Source organism: Amphiprion ocellaris, chromosome 5, assembly GCF_022539595.1.
Source record: "Amphiprion ocellaris isolate individual 3 ecotype Okinawa chromosome 5, ASM2253959v1, whole genome shotgun sequence".
Taxonomy (NCBI): domain Eukaryota; kingdom Metazoa; phylum Chordata; class Actinopteri; family Pomacentridae; genus Amphiprion; species Amphiprion ocellaris.
This window is the reverse complement of record NC_072770.1, coordinates 37,606,908-37,623,833: the sequence shown is the minus strand read 5'-3', so window position 1 is coordinate 37,623,833 and position 16,926 is coordinate 37,606,908. Positions and strand designations below refer to the sequence as shown.

Here is a 16,926-nt window from a genome sequence, read left to right as displayed (position 1 = left end):
CAACAAGACACAAAAGGACTACAGAAACTCAAAACAACCTCAAAGAGACACAAGATGAACAACAGCTACTTACAGCTAGCTGTCTTTAGCTAATAGTTTCAGCTGTTTATCCATAGCTTTAGCTAACAGCTTTAGCTAACAGTTTCATCTGATTTAGCTAATAGTTTCAGCCGTTTATCCATAATGTTGACAAACAGATTCATCTGGTTTTAGCTAATACTTTCAACTATATATCCATAACTTAAACAGTTTCAACTCTTTATCCACAGCGAACAGTTACAGCTAAATGTTTCAACTGCTTGTCCACAACCTAGCTAACAGTGTCACCTGTTTTAGCTAATGGTTTCAGCTGTTTTAGCTAACAATTTTAAATGTTTTTATCTTAGAGTTCTAACTGTATCCATTAATTTAGCTAACAGTTTCAGTTGTTTTTAGCTAACCATTTCAACTGTTCATCTATAACTTTAGCTAACAGTTTCCTGTTTTACCTAAAAGTTTTATAGCTTTAGCAAACAGTTTAAACTGTTTATCTAAAACTTTAGCTCACATTTTAAAGTGTTTAAGCTCAAAGTTTTGGCTGTTTATCCAGAACATTAGCAAACAGGTTCAACTGTTTCCCCATAACTTTAGCTAACAATTTCAACAAAGGCGGAACCAGACGGCTGTGTTGCTTTTATTGCGTATTATATTTAAAAATCCTCATATTGGTTTACGATTATAGTTTGTTCTCTTTATGAGGAATCTGTGGCTCTAAACCTGTTTAACTTTAGTCATCACAGCTCTCAGCTCAGAGCTAAAGTCAGACACTCAGGCTTGGCTTGGGGAGTTAATAACCAGTTGCATGTCAGTGCATGAATGCATGAATACTCTTGTGTTCACTCTCACAGCCAACAGCAGAATATTTGGTGAGTTTTACTCTCAGCTCAGACATTTTAAAGTCAGCAGAAGCAGCTAAATAGATATCTAGTTGTAGAGGATCTTTAGACATGGCAGAAGAAAGCAACTTTTATTTCACATCTCCATGTTTATAAACACCACAAAACACAATAAAAATGGATTTTCACCATATAAGACCTTATCAAGTCATTTTGAGCTGACTGTATAGACTTTTTCTGCTTACCTCAAAAGTTTTTATGTGGCATACTTGATTAAAAAAAAATCATGTCCAGTCAGTTTTTTTTAATTTAATCAGGTCAATTGAGTTCACAAGCAGTTTACACCAACTATTCAGCCACTACAAAAGAGTAAACCACCTCTTCATAGTGCGTATTTTAGTGTTAAAGCAAAATTCGATCGTGATAAACAGAAAAATACACCCTCTTCCCTGATTCTGCAACTATTTCCTGTCATATCACCTTTTAATTATCACCCAACAAAGTCGCTGTGCCTTCCCAGTCTGTTCTGTTGAGCAAAGATCGCATCGCTGAAGGGCGTTTAACATCTGGTTTAGTTCTTCTTCTCGAACATCCTGAACAGGCACTGGCTGTTCTGACTGAGCAGAGAAACCCGCTCATGCATGTTGTTGCAAAAGAACATTAATATAAAGAGTGCAGCTGCAGTATTAAAGGCCATATGTGGTCAAACACAGCAGCAATATGATTTATTTAGAGGTTTGCAGCAGCAGCGACCTTTAACTCCCCTGCTGAGATTATATCTGCTGCTACCTGCCGGGTTATTTCCCTGTAACAGCGTTTATTAAGTCTGTTTATTAACAAACTAAATCATTATTGCTGTGAAAATGTAACCGTATGACCGAATAGCAGCTGCTGTTTGCACTGATTTATAGATTAATAGTCTTTTTGCTGTGATTTCTAAGCAGATTTGTGGATGTTTATTTGCACTGGGTGTAAAATATAATAATAAATTAGTGACACTGGATCTGAAAATATGTGTTTTATGACTGAATCTCTTTTCCTGACACATTTAGTGAACATTTTTTATTCCATGGACATAAATAAAAGAAAAACCAACATGGAGTGTTTTATTAAGGTGTTTATTCATCACATGCTGCCAGCTGAGCATAAAGATTCGCAAAATGACTAATAGGGGGCACGGAAATATCGCAAAATGACCACAATGACTTTCCAAATGAATGAACTCAGATGCTAAATTGCCACAGAGAGATGCACAATTTAAAAAATAACGACAGTAGGGCACTATGATATCATACAATGGCACAAAATAACCACAAACAGAAGCTAAATTATCACAGAGATGCAAAATAACAAGAAAGAAATGCAAAATAACAAGAAAGAGATGCAAAATAACAAGAGATGCAAAAGGATCAAAACGGGATACACGGTGGCTCCAAAGAGATGCAAAATTCCAAGAAACAGACATAAACCGACTAAAATCACAAAGAGACACAGGATCACTAACAATAGACACAAAATGATGCAAAATTACCAAAGATACAGATAGAGATGCTAAATTATTTAAACAAGATGCACAATTGCTTCAAAGAGATGACAAAATGACCTCAAGGAGACACAAAATGACAAAAAGGGGATGTAAAACAATCAGTGAGATGCAAAATGACTAAAATAAGATGGAAATTATCACAAAAATACATAGAATGACCACAAAAACATGCAAAATGTCCATAAAAAGATGCCAAATTATTAAAATAATGATTGCAAAGAGACACAAAATGATGAAAATGCTATGCAAAATCTTTGCAAATAGGCACATATGATGATAAAGAGACAATGACCATGATAGGCGCAGAATTACCGCAAAGAGATGCAAAATAATTCAAATGGGATGCACAGCTGCCATAAAAGAACTGCAAAATGACCACCCAGTGACTGAAATAAGATGCAAAAATATCAGAAAATACAAAAAATGACGACAAAAATATGCAAAATGACAACAAGGAGATAGAAAAGGATCATCAAAAGATACAATTTTAATATTTTTTGATACTTTAATGTCTTAATATCCAGGTTCATGAGACTCAAACCCAAACCTCGCTCAGTTCCTTGGCTAGTTTTTAACTTCCAGCTGTTACTGCAGTTTACTGTCGGTTTCCCTGTGAAAGTTCTGGTTTACGTCGGGTCATCCTTTCCTTTCCTTTCCTTGCCTTTCCTTTCCTTTCCCTTCCTTTCCTTGCCTTTCCTTTCCTTTCCTTTCCTTGCCTTTCCTTTCCTTTCCTTTCCTTTCCTTTCCTTTCCTTTCCTTTCCCTTCCTTTCCTTGCCTTTCCTTTCCTTGCCTTTCCTTTCCTTTCCTTTCCTTGCCTTTCCTTGCCTTTCCTTTCCTTGCCTTTCCTTTCCTTTCCTTTCCTTGCCTTTCCTTTCCTTTCCCTTCCTTTCCTTGCCTTTCCTTTCCTTTCCTTTCCTTTCCTTGCCTTTCCTTTCCTTGCCTTGCCTTTCCTGCTGCCACATTTCTCTTGCTGCTCCAGGCGGACGTTTGCCTCTTTCAAGATTAAAAACCCTCTTCTATTTTCCTCGCCCACGTCGCTCGGTAAAGAATCCTCCGGTCGGAGGCTCCGAGGACCGAGTGGAGGGGCCTGCCGGGGCCGACGGTAACGAGAGCTTCACACTTTGTTTATAGAACGAATCTGCAAATCCTCACAGCAAAACAGGAAGAGACAACATGAGGAGCAGCCCAGGAGGAGGAACTGTTTAAATACTGCAGTTTTATATTCATATACTCGATGCAGAAAGAAAGTCAAGAAAAACACGTCCTTTACACCCAAAGAAAATATCCTTCATTTCTACTCATTTATGCTCCTATTCTCATGGACAAATCAGTGAAATTTACCAGCTTTGAGGTGCATTAATGTAAAAAAAACAGTGAGGCTGCACAATATTCCAGTATTTAGGTATAAATTGTACATACATCTATATTTTTTAAAATTTGTATTTCCATTACCATTACCGTTTTTACTCCTGTGCTTTAACATTAAAGTTTGTGGCTGTTTGGTAAGTTCATATCCAGGTTTTTGACATTTTAATGCCGTAATTTCCAGGTTTATGAGATGTTTATGGATTGTTATCCAGGCTTTTGATACATTAGTCCATTAATATCTTGGTCTGTGACACTTTAATTAGTTAAATGTAGATTTTCGAGACTTTGATGCCTTTAAATCCAGATTTTTGACGGCTTAGCGCATTCATGTCCAATGTTTTTGACACTTTCATGGGCTAATAACCAAATTTTTTGACTTTTCTGTGTTATCATCCAGCTCTTTGATTGTTTGGTACATGCATGTCTTTGCATATCTCTTTGTGACACTTTTTTTTTAGGTTTTTGAGATTTGAATCAGTCAAAATCCAGATTTTGATGCTTTTGTGCCTTGGCGTTGAGGCTTTTCATGAAAACAGAGCAATTGTTGTACTTTTACTGCATCATGTAATACATTTACATATTTTTATTTCATAATTTTGAAGGTTTAGTGCTATTTTTTCTGGTTTAATGTTGCTGTTGATTGGATATCTTTGAGTTTTGGAAACGAGAAGTTTTTTGACGACGTCAGTTTAGACTCATGGAATTATTTTTCTTGCGGTTCTCTGATTTCTTGTGTCTTAAAGGTTTCACACACTTTGATAGATCTTCTCGGACTAGAACAGATAAACTACATTGTTTTTTAAAATCCATCTGTTCTTTAGTTGAAGCGACCACAGTAACCGTGGAGGATTAATAAACAGCAGCTCAAACTTTCTAGCTCTACTTATGGAGATATATTCGTCCCCGGAAACCTGGGCTCATTAAAACATTCAGGTAGTCTTGTCGAGTCGGGACCCATCACAAACAAAGCTGTGGATCTCCTGCTGAGGAAACGTAGGAGGATCTATGCTGAGCTGTTTGGTAGTTGGGTCACCTCAGAGCTGCCGTCCAAACCTCAGCGAGGTGCCTGATGAATGCTGAGCTCACAGAATCCTGGAAACACCGGCTCGCTCCAGAGAATCCAGATGAGCCGCTGTCACAGGCTTCACACGCCAGAGAGGTTTTTATTTAAAAAAAAAAACGCTCCTGAAAACTGAGAATCATCAGTTAGAGGCTGCGGAGCATCAAATCTGAGCGAGCAGCGAGAGTGAAAATCAGTCAGCAGGACCAAAGTAAAGTCAGTTTGAATAATCAGATACTTTTATCTGAGAGCTGCTAGGACTTTACTGCTCATTTTATGCAACTTTATGCAGATCTTACGCTCCAATAAAAACAAAAATGCAGGTTTTTGACATTTTGTTATGTAAATATCCAGGTTTTTGATAAATTTTTTGGTTCATATTGAAATTTTTGATATTTTAATGTATTAATATCCAGTTTTTTACACTTTAGTGCAATAATATCCACCTTTTGGACACTTTAATGCATTAATATCCAGGTTTTCGACACTTCAGTGTGTTAATATACAGATTTTGGACATTTTATTGCATTAATATCCATGTTTTGGACACTTTAATGTATTATTATCCAGGTTTAGGACACTTTAATGCATTAATATCCATGTTTTGAACATTTTAATGTATTAATGTCCAGGTTTTGGACATTTTAATGCGTTAATTTACATTAACCTCCTTCTTCTCCTTCTTGGTCTTCCTCTTCTTCTCCTTACTCTCCTTCTTTCTTCTCCTCCTTCCTTTTCTCCTTCTCCTCCTGCTCCTCCTGCTTCTTTTTCTTCTTCTTTCTTCTCCTCCTCCTCCTCCTTCTTCTCCTTCTCCTCCTTCTCCTCCTTTTTGTCCTTATTCTTCTTCTCCTTCTTCTTGGTCTTCTTCTTGGGCTTCTTCTCCTCCTCCTCCTCCTTCTCTTCTTCTCCTCCTCCTTCTCCTCCTTTTTGTCCTTCTTCTCCTTCTTCTTCTTAGTCTTCTTCTGCTTCTTCTTCTCCTCCTCCTTCTTCTTCTCCTCCTCCTCCTCCTCCTCCTTCTTCTTCTACTCCTCCTCCTTCTTCTTCTCCTCATCCTTCTTCTTCTCCTCCTTCTTCTACTCCTCCTTCTTCTTCTCTTCTTCTTCTTTTCCTCCTCCTTCTTCTTCTTGGTTTTCTTCTCCTCCTCCTTCTCCTCCTCCTCCTTCTTCTTCTCCTCCTTCTTCTACTCCTCCTTCTTCTTCTCTTCTTCTTTTCCTCCTCCTTCTTCTTCTTGGTTTTCTTCTCCTCCTCCTTCTCCTCCTCCTCCTTCTTCTTCTCCTCCTCCTTCTTCTTCTACTCCTCCTTCTTCTTCTCTTCTTCCTCCTCCTTTTTCTCCTCTACCTTCTTCTCCTCCTCCTCCTTCTTCTTCTTGTTTTTCGTCTCCTCCTTCTTCTTCTTCTCCTCCTCCTTCTTCTTCTACTTCGTCTTCTTCTAGCTGACATCTTCTCCTTATTAGTCAAATGAAACCACAAAGAATCATTAAAATGCCAAAGAACAAGAGCAGAATCCAATTAAAAAGCTCCACGACGACTTCCATTAGAAAAACAAAGTGGAAGCTGCTGGACTCGGGTTCACGCTTCATTAGCTGCTCGTGTTTCCTGTTCAGCAGACTGGGAACTTTAACTGGTTTAAATGGTCAGACTTGTACAACATGTTGGAGTTGACTGTAAAATCTTATTACTGAAAGCTGAATTTAACATATTAACTCATATTTGTCATGAAACCTTCCTGCAGCAGCCTGAGCTTACATTAACCTGTGAAATTTCTGGTGTGTTTGTGGTATTTTTCTAGTATGTTTATGCTATTTTTCTAGTATGTATATGGTTTGTTTCTAGTGTGTTTATTGTATATTTCTACTGTGTTTATGGTATATTTCTAGTGTGTTTATGGTATATTTCTAGTATGTTTATAGTATGTTTCTAGGGTGTTTATGGTATATTTCTGATATATTTCAGGTATATTTCTAATATATTTCAGGTATTTTTCTGGTATATTTCTGGTATATTTCTGGTATATTTCGGGTGTATTTCTATTAGATTTCTGGGATGTTTCTGGTATATTTCTTATATATTTTTAATATATTTCTAGTATATTTCTGGTATTTTTATGGTGTATTTCTATTATATTTCTGATATAGTTCTAGGATATTTCTGGAATATTTCTAGTATATTACTGGTTTGTTTCTGGCATGTTTCTGGTGTAATTCTGGTAAATCTCTAGTACATTTCTGGTGTATTTCGTGTATATTTCTGGTGTGTTTCTGGTACAATTCTGATATATCTCTAGTACATTTTGAGTATATTTCTAGTATTTTCCTGGTATGTTTCTGGTGGAATTCTGGTATATTTCTAGTGTGTTTCTGGTATATTTTTAGTATATTTCTGGTATATTTCTGGTATATTTCTAGTTTATTTCTGGTATATTTCTGATATGTTTCAGGCATATTTATAATATATTTCTGATATATATTTCTTGGATATTTATAGTATACTTCTGATATATTTCAGGTGTAATTCTGGTATATTTCTGGTGTATTTCTGGTATGTTTCTGGTTGAATTCTGGTATATTTCTAGTATATTTCTGGTATGTTTCTGGTGGAATTCTGTCCTGAATCGTCCACCTGCTCCTGGCTGCTGTTATAAATAGATCCGTTGCAGCTCTGCAACCTCCATCAGGGACTTTCCTCAGTTAGTGAGAGGGAATTAGCATATTAGCGCCACTTCAGAGCCAATCCCAAAAAGAGAAGCTGCCAACAGCCTCGTCCTGCTTCCAGAACCGGCAGCCAACCAAGATCAGAGAGCTTCGCCCAGCAAACACATCCACCCACCGGCTTCCTGTTTTAGCTTCATCCTCCTCCGTCAGCGTGACGCTGAAACTCTGAGAGGAAATGCCAGGAATCCCCCGTTAGAGAGAAACTGGCTGCAGGTGTGCAGCTTGGTTTGATGCAGTTTTACCTGCTGGTTTACTGAGGAAGGACAGGATTCAGGGTTTTTGTTCTGGATGCAGAGAATCTAACGTCCTGATTTAAGAAAGCAACGCAGGTCCAAACCAATATATCATTAACAATTTAACTGTTCCACAGACGTTGATTATCCCCAGATGATGAATCCTACTGACTATGATGATCGTGTGGTGCCACAAATTATTTATATACCAGCAAATTATTATAATTATGAGGGAAAGTGTCACAATTGTAAGACAAAAAATATAATTAAGAAAGCATCTCATTATTACACAAAAAATTAAAGCTGCAAGCATCGTTGGACAGGTCTTTGCAGAGATACATTGGTGTTATTATGTGCAGCATCAGATTTAATAAAAAAAAAACACTTGGGAACATGAGGACAATAGTAGTAGTAATAATAGTAATAATTGAAGCTGCAAGTATTGTTGACTGGACCCTGCATGTCGGGACGTGTTGCATGTCGAGGTGTGGCAGAAATTTTCAGGAACTGAGACTTTCAATAAAAGCACATCAAAGCATAAAACATGTTCTTTCTTGTTGCCAGCAGGTGGCACTATGACTGTGAATGGATATTAGCACATGAATGTGATCAGGGCAGGACTCTGATCAAACATGTAAAGTTTGAGGCAGATTGGAGCATGTACAGGAGAGTTAGACAGCACTTCCTGTTTCATGGCGAAGCATCAAAGTTCAGCGGGTTGCCATGGCCACGCCCTTTGACTGTTGTGGAAGATTTTACAAACTTTTCATCATAAAGGCCTGTTGTATAAATGGGACAAATCTGAGGTGTCTTGGAGTTACCCCCAATGAGGAGTTAACCCCTTGTAAATTTTGGTAAAATGAAACACTTTCTGATACAACTGAAGGAACACTAACCCCTTTAATACAGTTTACAGGAGAAAAAATGACAACAATATTAAATATATAATAATCATTTCAACATATAATTAGTGCATCAATGATAGAATCCAGAATCCAGGCTCTGTTTATTCATTGTTGTTTATTTGCAGATTAACATGAAGCTGAATCACAAGTTTGTCAACAATTTAGAAGCAAAACAAAACACACCAACAAAATTTTAAGAAATCACCAAATCAGATTATTAAATGACTACTGACTGCAATGAAATATCATTATTTTCAACCAGAAAATCCACAAGAAAATACAAATCCTACACATTCTATACAGGAATGAAGTACACATTTGAATAAAAGCTGATTTTTCCTTCACCTCAGCTGGTTCCATAAATGCATCACTAACATGAGATTGAAGAAACATGAATTCAAATCAAAGGAAAGCAAAGATAAGATTCAGGAAGACATTAAAAGTCATTTACTGTTACATTTTCATGCAACTCTTAAGTTTCAAAATAGTTTCTGAGAAGGTAAAATGTGAAAACATGAAAATATTTACAATAAAATGCAAAAAAAAATGTGAATTTTGTGATTTCATGTGTCAAGCTGATTCAGATGCACATTTTCTGTTTGTTGTTGATGTTTAAATATTTCACCTGTAAAAAGTCACTGAGTGGTTCAGTGACAAGTTGGAAAATTTGTCAGGATCAACATAGACCTCCATCAAACATCACTTATTGTGTCCTGATGCTTTAAACTGAGACTCACCATGTTGCAGCTTCTACACTGAACCAACAGGTCAGCCTCATTGAGAAGTTTCACCATCATGAAAATCAACATCACATCGTTACTGTTCGAAAACCAAGTAGCGTTCTTATTTCTCTTTTCACTCTCTGTATGAAATATATAGTTTTCGCTCCAGTCTTTCAAAGTCCACCTTCTGAAAATTGCAGCCTGCTCTGATTGGTCAGCTGTCCTGACAGAAGTCAGCTAATGCCGGCTTCTCACATCTCAGTACACAGAGGATCATCTCCAGTGGACAGAACTGGACAGCTGTCATCCTGGTGCCACATGAAGGCCAAAGAATATTAAAATGGAAACACCGGCATCCTGGTGCCAGATAAAAGACAGATATTCACATTTCAGAAGCTGAAAGCAGATTTAAAAATGACTGAAACATTTAAGAATCAGTCAGTTCCGTTGTCATGTGACTAATTAATGCTGCAACTACAGAAGTAAACTGAACCGACCCTCAGACTCTGGATTTACTCTATCTGAGTTTAGGGAACCCTGCAGTGACTCCATAGCCAAAAAGATAAACTCCAGCATGTATGGGTTCAGTGAATGTGGTCTGGACTCTGTGGAGGAGAGTCATGGTTTCAGAGACGCTGTAGAAAGACAGAATACCTGCTCTGTGATCCAGATAGACTCCGATTCTGGAGGACCGAGGACCAGAGACGGGGGTTTCAGTGTTGTTGTATAAAAATGTGTAACTGTTGGTGTGACAACGTAAAGCCCAAGATTTGTCATTTCGTCCAAATATACATTCATTCGAGTTTCCTTTTCTGCAGATATTCTTGTATGCGACTGCTACATAAACTCTTCCTCTCCATCTCACCTCCCAGTAACAACGTCCAGTCAGACTCTCTTTACTCAGGACCTGAAAATAGTCAATGAATCTGTCTGGATGACCGGGGTAATGTTGTTCTTCTCTCATTACTGTCACTTTTTTGTTCTCCTCAGACAATTCCAGATATCTGAATGCTGTGTTTGGATCCAGAGTGATTTCTCTTGAATATTCTAAGAACTCATCTCTGCTCTTTGGTTCTGGTTCTGGTTCTGGTCCTGACAGTGAAACATCCACTTCAGTGATTGCCAGTGAGATGTTTGTCCGTGTGTCCCTCAGAATGTCCTGTAGTTGATCTCTGAGCTCCTTCACAGCTGCTGTCACGTCCTCAAAGTGTCTCCGAGGACGGATGTTGATGCTGGATGAGTGTGTGGACTCACTGAGTGCTGACACTGAGGGGTAGTTGTGGAGAAACTGGCTGTGATCTGGTGTATCTGAGAGCTGCTTCAGCTCAGCGTCTTTCCTCTCCAGATCTCTGATCTCCTGCTCCAGCTTCTCCTGAAGCTCTTTGACTCGACTCACTTCAGTCTCCTGCTGGGATCTGATCTGCTGCTTCACCTCAGAGAGTCTTTTCTGGATGAGATGTATCATCTGGGTGAACATCTTCTCACTGTCCTCCACTGTTTTATGAGCAGAGACATTGATGTCCTCCAGCTCCTGTTGAAGCAGCTTCACATCTTTCTGTCTGTCCTGGATTCTCTGCTGGATGTTTAGTCGACTCACCTTCAGCTTCTTCTGCTTCTTCTTCCTTTCTGCTGCTGCTGGGACTGTTTTATGGCCTTTATGTTCATCCATTGTGCAGAGATGACAGATCAACTGCTGATCAGTGCGACAGAAAATCTCCTTCATCTTATCATGACGAGAGCAGATGTTCTCCTGGAGGTTCTTGGAGGGTTCCACCAGCTGGTGTTTCTGTAGTTGAGCCACATCATAGTGAGGTTGGAGGTGATTTTCACAGTAAGAAATCAGGCAGCCAAGACAGGACTTGACAGCCTTCATCTTCCTCCCAGTGCAGACATCACAGGCCACATCTTCAGGTCCAGCATAGCAGTGATCAGCAGCAGCAGCTTGGAGTCCAGTCTTCTTCAGCTCCTCCACTAACTCTGCTAACAGGACGTTTTTCTGCAGGTCAGGCCTCGGTGTGAAAGTCTTCCTGCACTGAGGGCAGCTGTAGATTCTCTTACGATCCTCTCCATCCCAGTGTGTTTTAATACAGTCCATGCAGTAGCTGTGTCCACAGGAAGTAGTGACCGGATCCTTCAGTAGATCCAGACAGATGGAACAAGAGAATTTCTTTGAATCCGGCTGATTTCTTTGCTGCGCCATTTCATCTCTCAGCAACTACAAATGTTACAGCAAATGAGAGTCACAAAGGAGGCCAAACCCAACTTTATTGTCTTCAACCTTTGCACGCTGATTTGCAGCAGTTCAGTTTGTCAGCTCTTGATCTGTCAGCATTCTGATTCCACCAATCCCTAAGCTGGTAGATCTATGAAAGGGGAGGAGGCTGGACTCTGCTGGAGAGAAGGGAGGGTTATCAGTCTGATTCATGTAGACTGCAGGAAACGAAGTAGTTTGATCATTGACAGGATTTATGGTCCTCATTTACACGCTTACCGTCAGTTTGAACTTTAGCAGCATGTTTGACCTCCTATAAAACTTAGCATTTGAGCTTTTGGTAGAGGTACCCCTATGAGGAGTTCAACCCTGAAAATGAGCAAAGATGACAAAAAAATCTCACAGTTAAAGCAAAATGGCCGACTTCCTGGGTTTAGGATCTGGCTCCAAGAGGCTTTTTTGTGCATCCTGACACGCAGTAGATGTTACAAATTTTCCAGGCGGCTCTATGGAGCCATTTTTCCACACACATACACGTCCAAATAAAATATGTAATTTGTTGGCAGTTCTAATATGCTTGAGAGTTTTTGAGCATTTTTTGGCCTCAAGAATCCAGAATCCAGGCTCTGTTCATTTCTTGTCATTTATTTGCAGATTAACGTGAAGCTGAATCACAAGTTTGTCTATAGTTCAGAAAAAAAACAAAACAGACTAATAGAATAAAAAAAATCACCATATCAGATTATTAAATGACTACTTACTGCAATAAAATGTCATTATTTTCCATCAGAAAAACCACAGTAAAATATAAAATTCTGTACGTGTCTCTGTAAAAGAGAAAAGAAGTGCACATTTGAATAAAAGCTAATTTTTCCTTCACATCAGCTGGTTCCATAAATGCATCACTAACATGAGATCAAAGAAACATGGATTCAAATCAAAGGAAAGCAAAGACCAGATTCAGAAGGACATTAAAAGCCATTTCCTGTTACATTTTCATGCAACTCTGAAGTTGCAAAATAGTTTCTGAGAAAGTAAAATGTGAAAACATGGAAATATTTACAATAAAATGCAAAGAATAAAATGTGAATTTAGTGATTTCATATATCAAGCCAATACAGATGCACATGTTCTGTTTGTTGTTGGTGTTTAAATATTTCACCTGTAAAAACTGTCACTCAGCGGCTCAGTGATGAGTGTGTTTTTTTTTTCCACTTTTAGATGATAAATTCACACAAACATGAAAAATTAACTCAAATCCATTCAGACAAACTGGTTGTTCATCAAGAATAATCTTTATACAAAAGCAGAATTCCTCATAGATATGTGCATTACAACATATTCACTCTCCTAACTTGCACCCTTTCTCAACTCTCATTGCAAGGCTCTGCAGTGTCTCAACTCTGAACCACTTCCACATTTTAGGTCCACATTTCAGTTGAAAAACAACTAAGTTTAAGGAAGTGCGACTGCTGACACACGTCCAGAGTTGCAAACGTATCCATTTTACTGGTAGTCTGCGGAACCTGAAGAACTCGTGAAAGAGAACTGGAAAATCTGACGTCAGCCACTTCCTACTTTCGACATCCATTGTGCAATCTAAGACCTACTCGGATTGTCAAACTCATTTTAAATCACCATTCAATACCTCAAACTTGATGCTTCCGAATCATTCTAATGTGAGCGTATGATTATCAGGCCTCACTAAAATCAACAGGTTACAGTGTAACAAATCATAAAATCATCAGGGTATAATTCTTACAGATTAAAAATTAATTACTTGTGTAAATATGTGTAGGTTAATATAATTAATCATACCTTTAGGTCACCTTACTCGCATGTAGGCACACATTCTTCAAGTTACCTTATAATCAATTCATAAAATCAACAGGTTTTAATACTTGTAACATACAGTCCCTTTAATTCCACCTGTTTATGCCAGAGTTCCGTACTATTTGGCTGCGTCTGACATCTCATACCTCAGCTCCTCTGGACAGAATCCAAACTGTAGATCATGAACTTAAATCTGGGCTGAACATGAACCGACTCTCAGACACTGGAATTACTCTATCAGAATTTAAGGAACTCTGCAATGGTTTCAGTGTTGAACAACCAAGCTCCATCACCAAAAAGCCGAACGCCAGCATGTATGGGTTCAGTGAATGTGGTCTGGACTCTGTGGAGGAGAGTCATGGTTTCAGAGACGCTGTAGAAAGACAGAATACCTGCTCTGTGATCCAGATAGACTCCGATTCTGGAGGACCGAGGACCAGAGACCGGAGTTTTAGTGTTGTTGTAGAAAAATTTGTAACTGTTGGTGTGACAACGTAAAGACCAAGATTTGTCATTTAGTCCAAACATACATTCATTTGACTTTCCTTTTCTGCAGATATTCTTGTATGCAACTGCTACATCAACTCCTAATCCGCTCCATTCAACCTCCCAGTAACAACGTCCAGTCAGACTCTCTTTACTCAGAACCTGCCAGCATCTATTGAATCTGTCTGGATGATCAGGATAACGTTGTTTTTGTTCCTTGAAAGTTAGTTTTCTGTTCCCCTCAGATAGTAACAGATCTTTGTGTGCTGTGTTTGGATCCAGAGTGATTTCTCTTGAATATTTTAAGAATCCATCTCTGGTCTTTGGTTCTGGTTCTGACTGTAAAACATCCACTTCAGTGATGGAGCAGATGTTCTCCTGGAGGTTCTTGGAGGGTTCCACCAGCTTGTGTTTCTTTAATGGAGGTGAATCATAGTGAGGTTGGAGGTGATTTTCACAATAAGAAGCCAAACAGACCAGACAGGACTTGACAGCCTTCATCTTCCTCCCAGTGCAGACATCACAGGCCACATCTTCAGGTCCAGCATAGCAGTGATCAGCAGCAGCAGCTTGGAGTCCAGTCTTCTTCAGCTCCTCCACTAACTCTGCTAATATGATGCTTTTCTGCAGGTCAGGCCTCGGTGTGAAAGTCTTCCTGCACTGAGGGCAGCTGTAGATTCTCTTACGATCCTCTCCATCCCAGTGTGTTTTAATACAGTCCATGCAGTAGCTGTGTCCACAGGAAGTAGTGACCGGATCCTTCAGTAGATCCAGACAGATGGAACAAGAGAATTTCTCTGAATCCGGCTGATTTCTTTGCTGCGCCATTTCTCCTCTTGGTCACACAGACGGTTTGTGTTTGAGTGCAGATCTGAAGGGGAGGAACCAGGAAATGTGTGGAAATATGAACTGTTATCAGGCTGAGGTTGATTCCAGGAAGCGCAGAGAGATGCTGAGTGTTGAACCTTTTTACAGCAGAGCTCATTTCTCATTCAACCCTGAGACGGCAGTTTAAAGAACTTACTCAGATTTCCTCAGTCATAAAAATATGCTTGTCAAAAATGTGTTGATTACAATATTACATGTTCACATTATTTAGACTTTTGCTGAGTCGCTTTTTAAACCGACATCGATCCTGATCACAAGTGACAAATTTAACCTTTTAATTGCCAGTTTGTAATTTCACTGTTATTTATTATGAAAACAAATGTAAAAATACTTATTTTTAATATAATCCGTGTTAAATGATAAATTCTGTCTTTTGATGATCACAATCAGGAACATATCAAAGATTATTGACATTGAATCTGTTGTTTCATGAACAAACAGACTCAGGAACTACAGGACATAAACAATTATATGTTTATATTTTCCGATTTTCACTTCCTTAATTCTCTATTTTTTTGAAATCAAAATCAGTCCTGCTCGTGACAAATAAATATTCATTAATTGTCCACAATAAGCCATTTAAATCACAATTTGCTTACATTATGTCACTGTCAGTTTATTTTTTAAATCAAAAAAATATGACAGCTGAAATATTGTTTATGCAATTAATAATGAGAAGTATTTAGTTTTTATCACAGTCTGGGATATGTCAGTGAATAATAAATTTAGTGTGATGCATTGTTATTATTATTTTGTGCAGCATCAGATTTAATGAAAAAATCACTTGAGACCTTCAGGACAATAGTAGTAGTCATAATAGTAATAATTAAAGCTGCAACCGTCATTGAATGGACCTTCGCACCAGCATGTCAGAACGTGGTGTACGTGGAGGTGTGGAAGAGATTTCAAGGAGTTGAGGCTTAGCTGAACAATGTCAGTGATTATATCACAGTGTTTCTCGTCACGATACCTGCACATATAATAACTACAACTTCCTGTTACCAACAGATGATGCTATGTCTGTGACTCACTTTTGGAACGTAGACGTCTTCAGACCTGGACTCTTGTCCAGCATCTGAAATTTGGTCCAGATTGGATCATGTGCAGCTGAGATATAAACACTTCGGTTTTCATGGCAAGACATTGAAATTCACTACGTTGCCACAGACGCCATTCGATGATGACTCGCAGTTTTTTCCATGAATCATCATCAACGTCTTCAGGCTTGTGGCACCATGTTTGAGGTTAATAACAATAGTACATCAAAGCATAAAACATGTAATTTCCTGTTGCCAGCAGGTGGTGCTATGACTGTGAATGGATATTAGCATATGGATGTGATCAGGGCAGGACTCTGATCAAACATGTAAAGTTTGAGGCAGATTGGAGCATGTACAGGGGAGTTAGACGGCACTTCCTTTTTCATGGTGAATCATCAAAGTTCAGTGGGTCGCCATGGCCATGCCATTTTACTGTTATGGAAGATTTAAATAACTTTTCATTGTAAAGGCCTGTTGTATAAAGTGGACAAATCTGAGGTGTCTTGGAGTTACTCCCAATGATGAGTTAAACCCTGAAAATGAGCAAAATTTTTTTTTAAAAATCACACAATTAATGCAAAATGGCAGACTTCGTATTAGGTTCAGAGTCTGGTTCCAAGAGTCTTTTTTGTTCACCTTGACCGTGCTATATATGGCTACCAAATTTGGTAGATGTTGGTGACTGGACTGACCAACAGACCCCACTCAGGATGTTCTTCTTGGGACATTCTCTCTTTACAAGATGCTGAATGGATCGTTTTCTTGTTGGATTGGAGATGGCAAGCTAGAAAATCCTGCAAATTCTGGTTCGATGCAGGTCTCAATCCTGGTTGCATTACTGCTTTGGCGGTAGAAACATGCTGTCACAACAGTTTTTATCCCCTCTATATTTATTCCTTCTTTGAGATTTAGAAAATCTTTAACAGACTTTGTATGTTGAACTTCTTGAATTATGTTTGTGAACTTAAAGGATTGAAATTTGTTGGAGTGTATAAATGAAATACTTCCTATTTTATTTTTATTTTGTAATCTTTTCATTTAATTGAT

General features: G+C 38.5%; 3 protein-coding genes across 4 annotated transcripts in view; 1 reads left to right on the top strand and 2 right to left on the bottom strand.

The window, feature by feature from the left end:
• The window catches only part of LOC111564152 (metabotropic glutamate receptor 7-like), a 202,611-nt gene that overhangs the window by 33,300 nt on the left and 152,385 nt on the right, over positions 1 to 16,926 (top strand). The gene's annotated exons all lie outside the window — the stretch shown is intronic.
• LOC129347229 (tripartite motif-containing protein 16-like) lies at positions 8,795 to 11,620 on the bottom strand. Its single transcript, XM_055010477.1, has one exon. The coding sequence runs from the start codon at positions 11,618 to 11,620 to the stop codon at positions 9,938 to 9,940; it is 1,683 nt and encodes a 560-aa protein (XP_054866452.1). The 3' UTR covers positions 8,795 to 9,937.
• Positions 11,670 to 14,801, bottom strand: LOC111564153 (tripartite motif-containing protein 16-like). Its single transcript, XM_035945121.2, has 3 exons — positions 13,858 to 14,801; positions 11,912 to 12,001; positions 11,670 to 11,808 (listed from the first exon to the last, which is right to left on the bottom strand). The coding sequence occupies exons 1-2, from the start codon at positions 14,777 to 14,779 to the stop codon at positions 11,985 to 11,987; spliced, it is 939 nt and encodes a 312-aa protein (XP_035801014.2). The 5' UTR covers positions 14,780 to 14,801; the 3' UTR covers positions 11,670 to 11,808; positions 11,912 to 11,984.

Bases quoted from the DNA above. Each gene is read 5' to 3' on its own strand.
- LOC129347229 (XM_055010477.1), bottom strand. From the start codon at position 11,620: ATGGCGCAGCAAAGAAATCAGCCGGATTCAAAGAAATTCTCTTGTTCC.
- LOC111564153 (XM_035945121.2), bottom strand. From the start codon at position 14,779: ATGGCGCAGCAAAGAAATCAGCCGGATTCAGAGAAATTCTCTTGTTCC.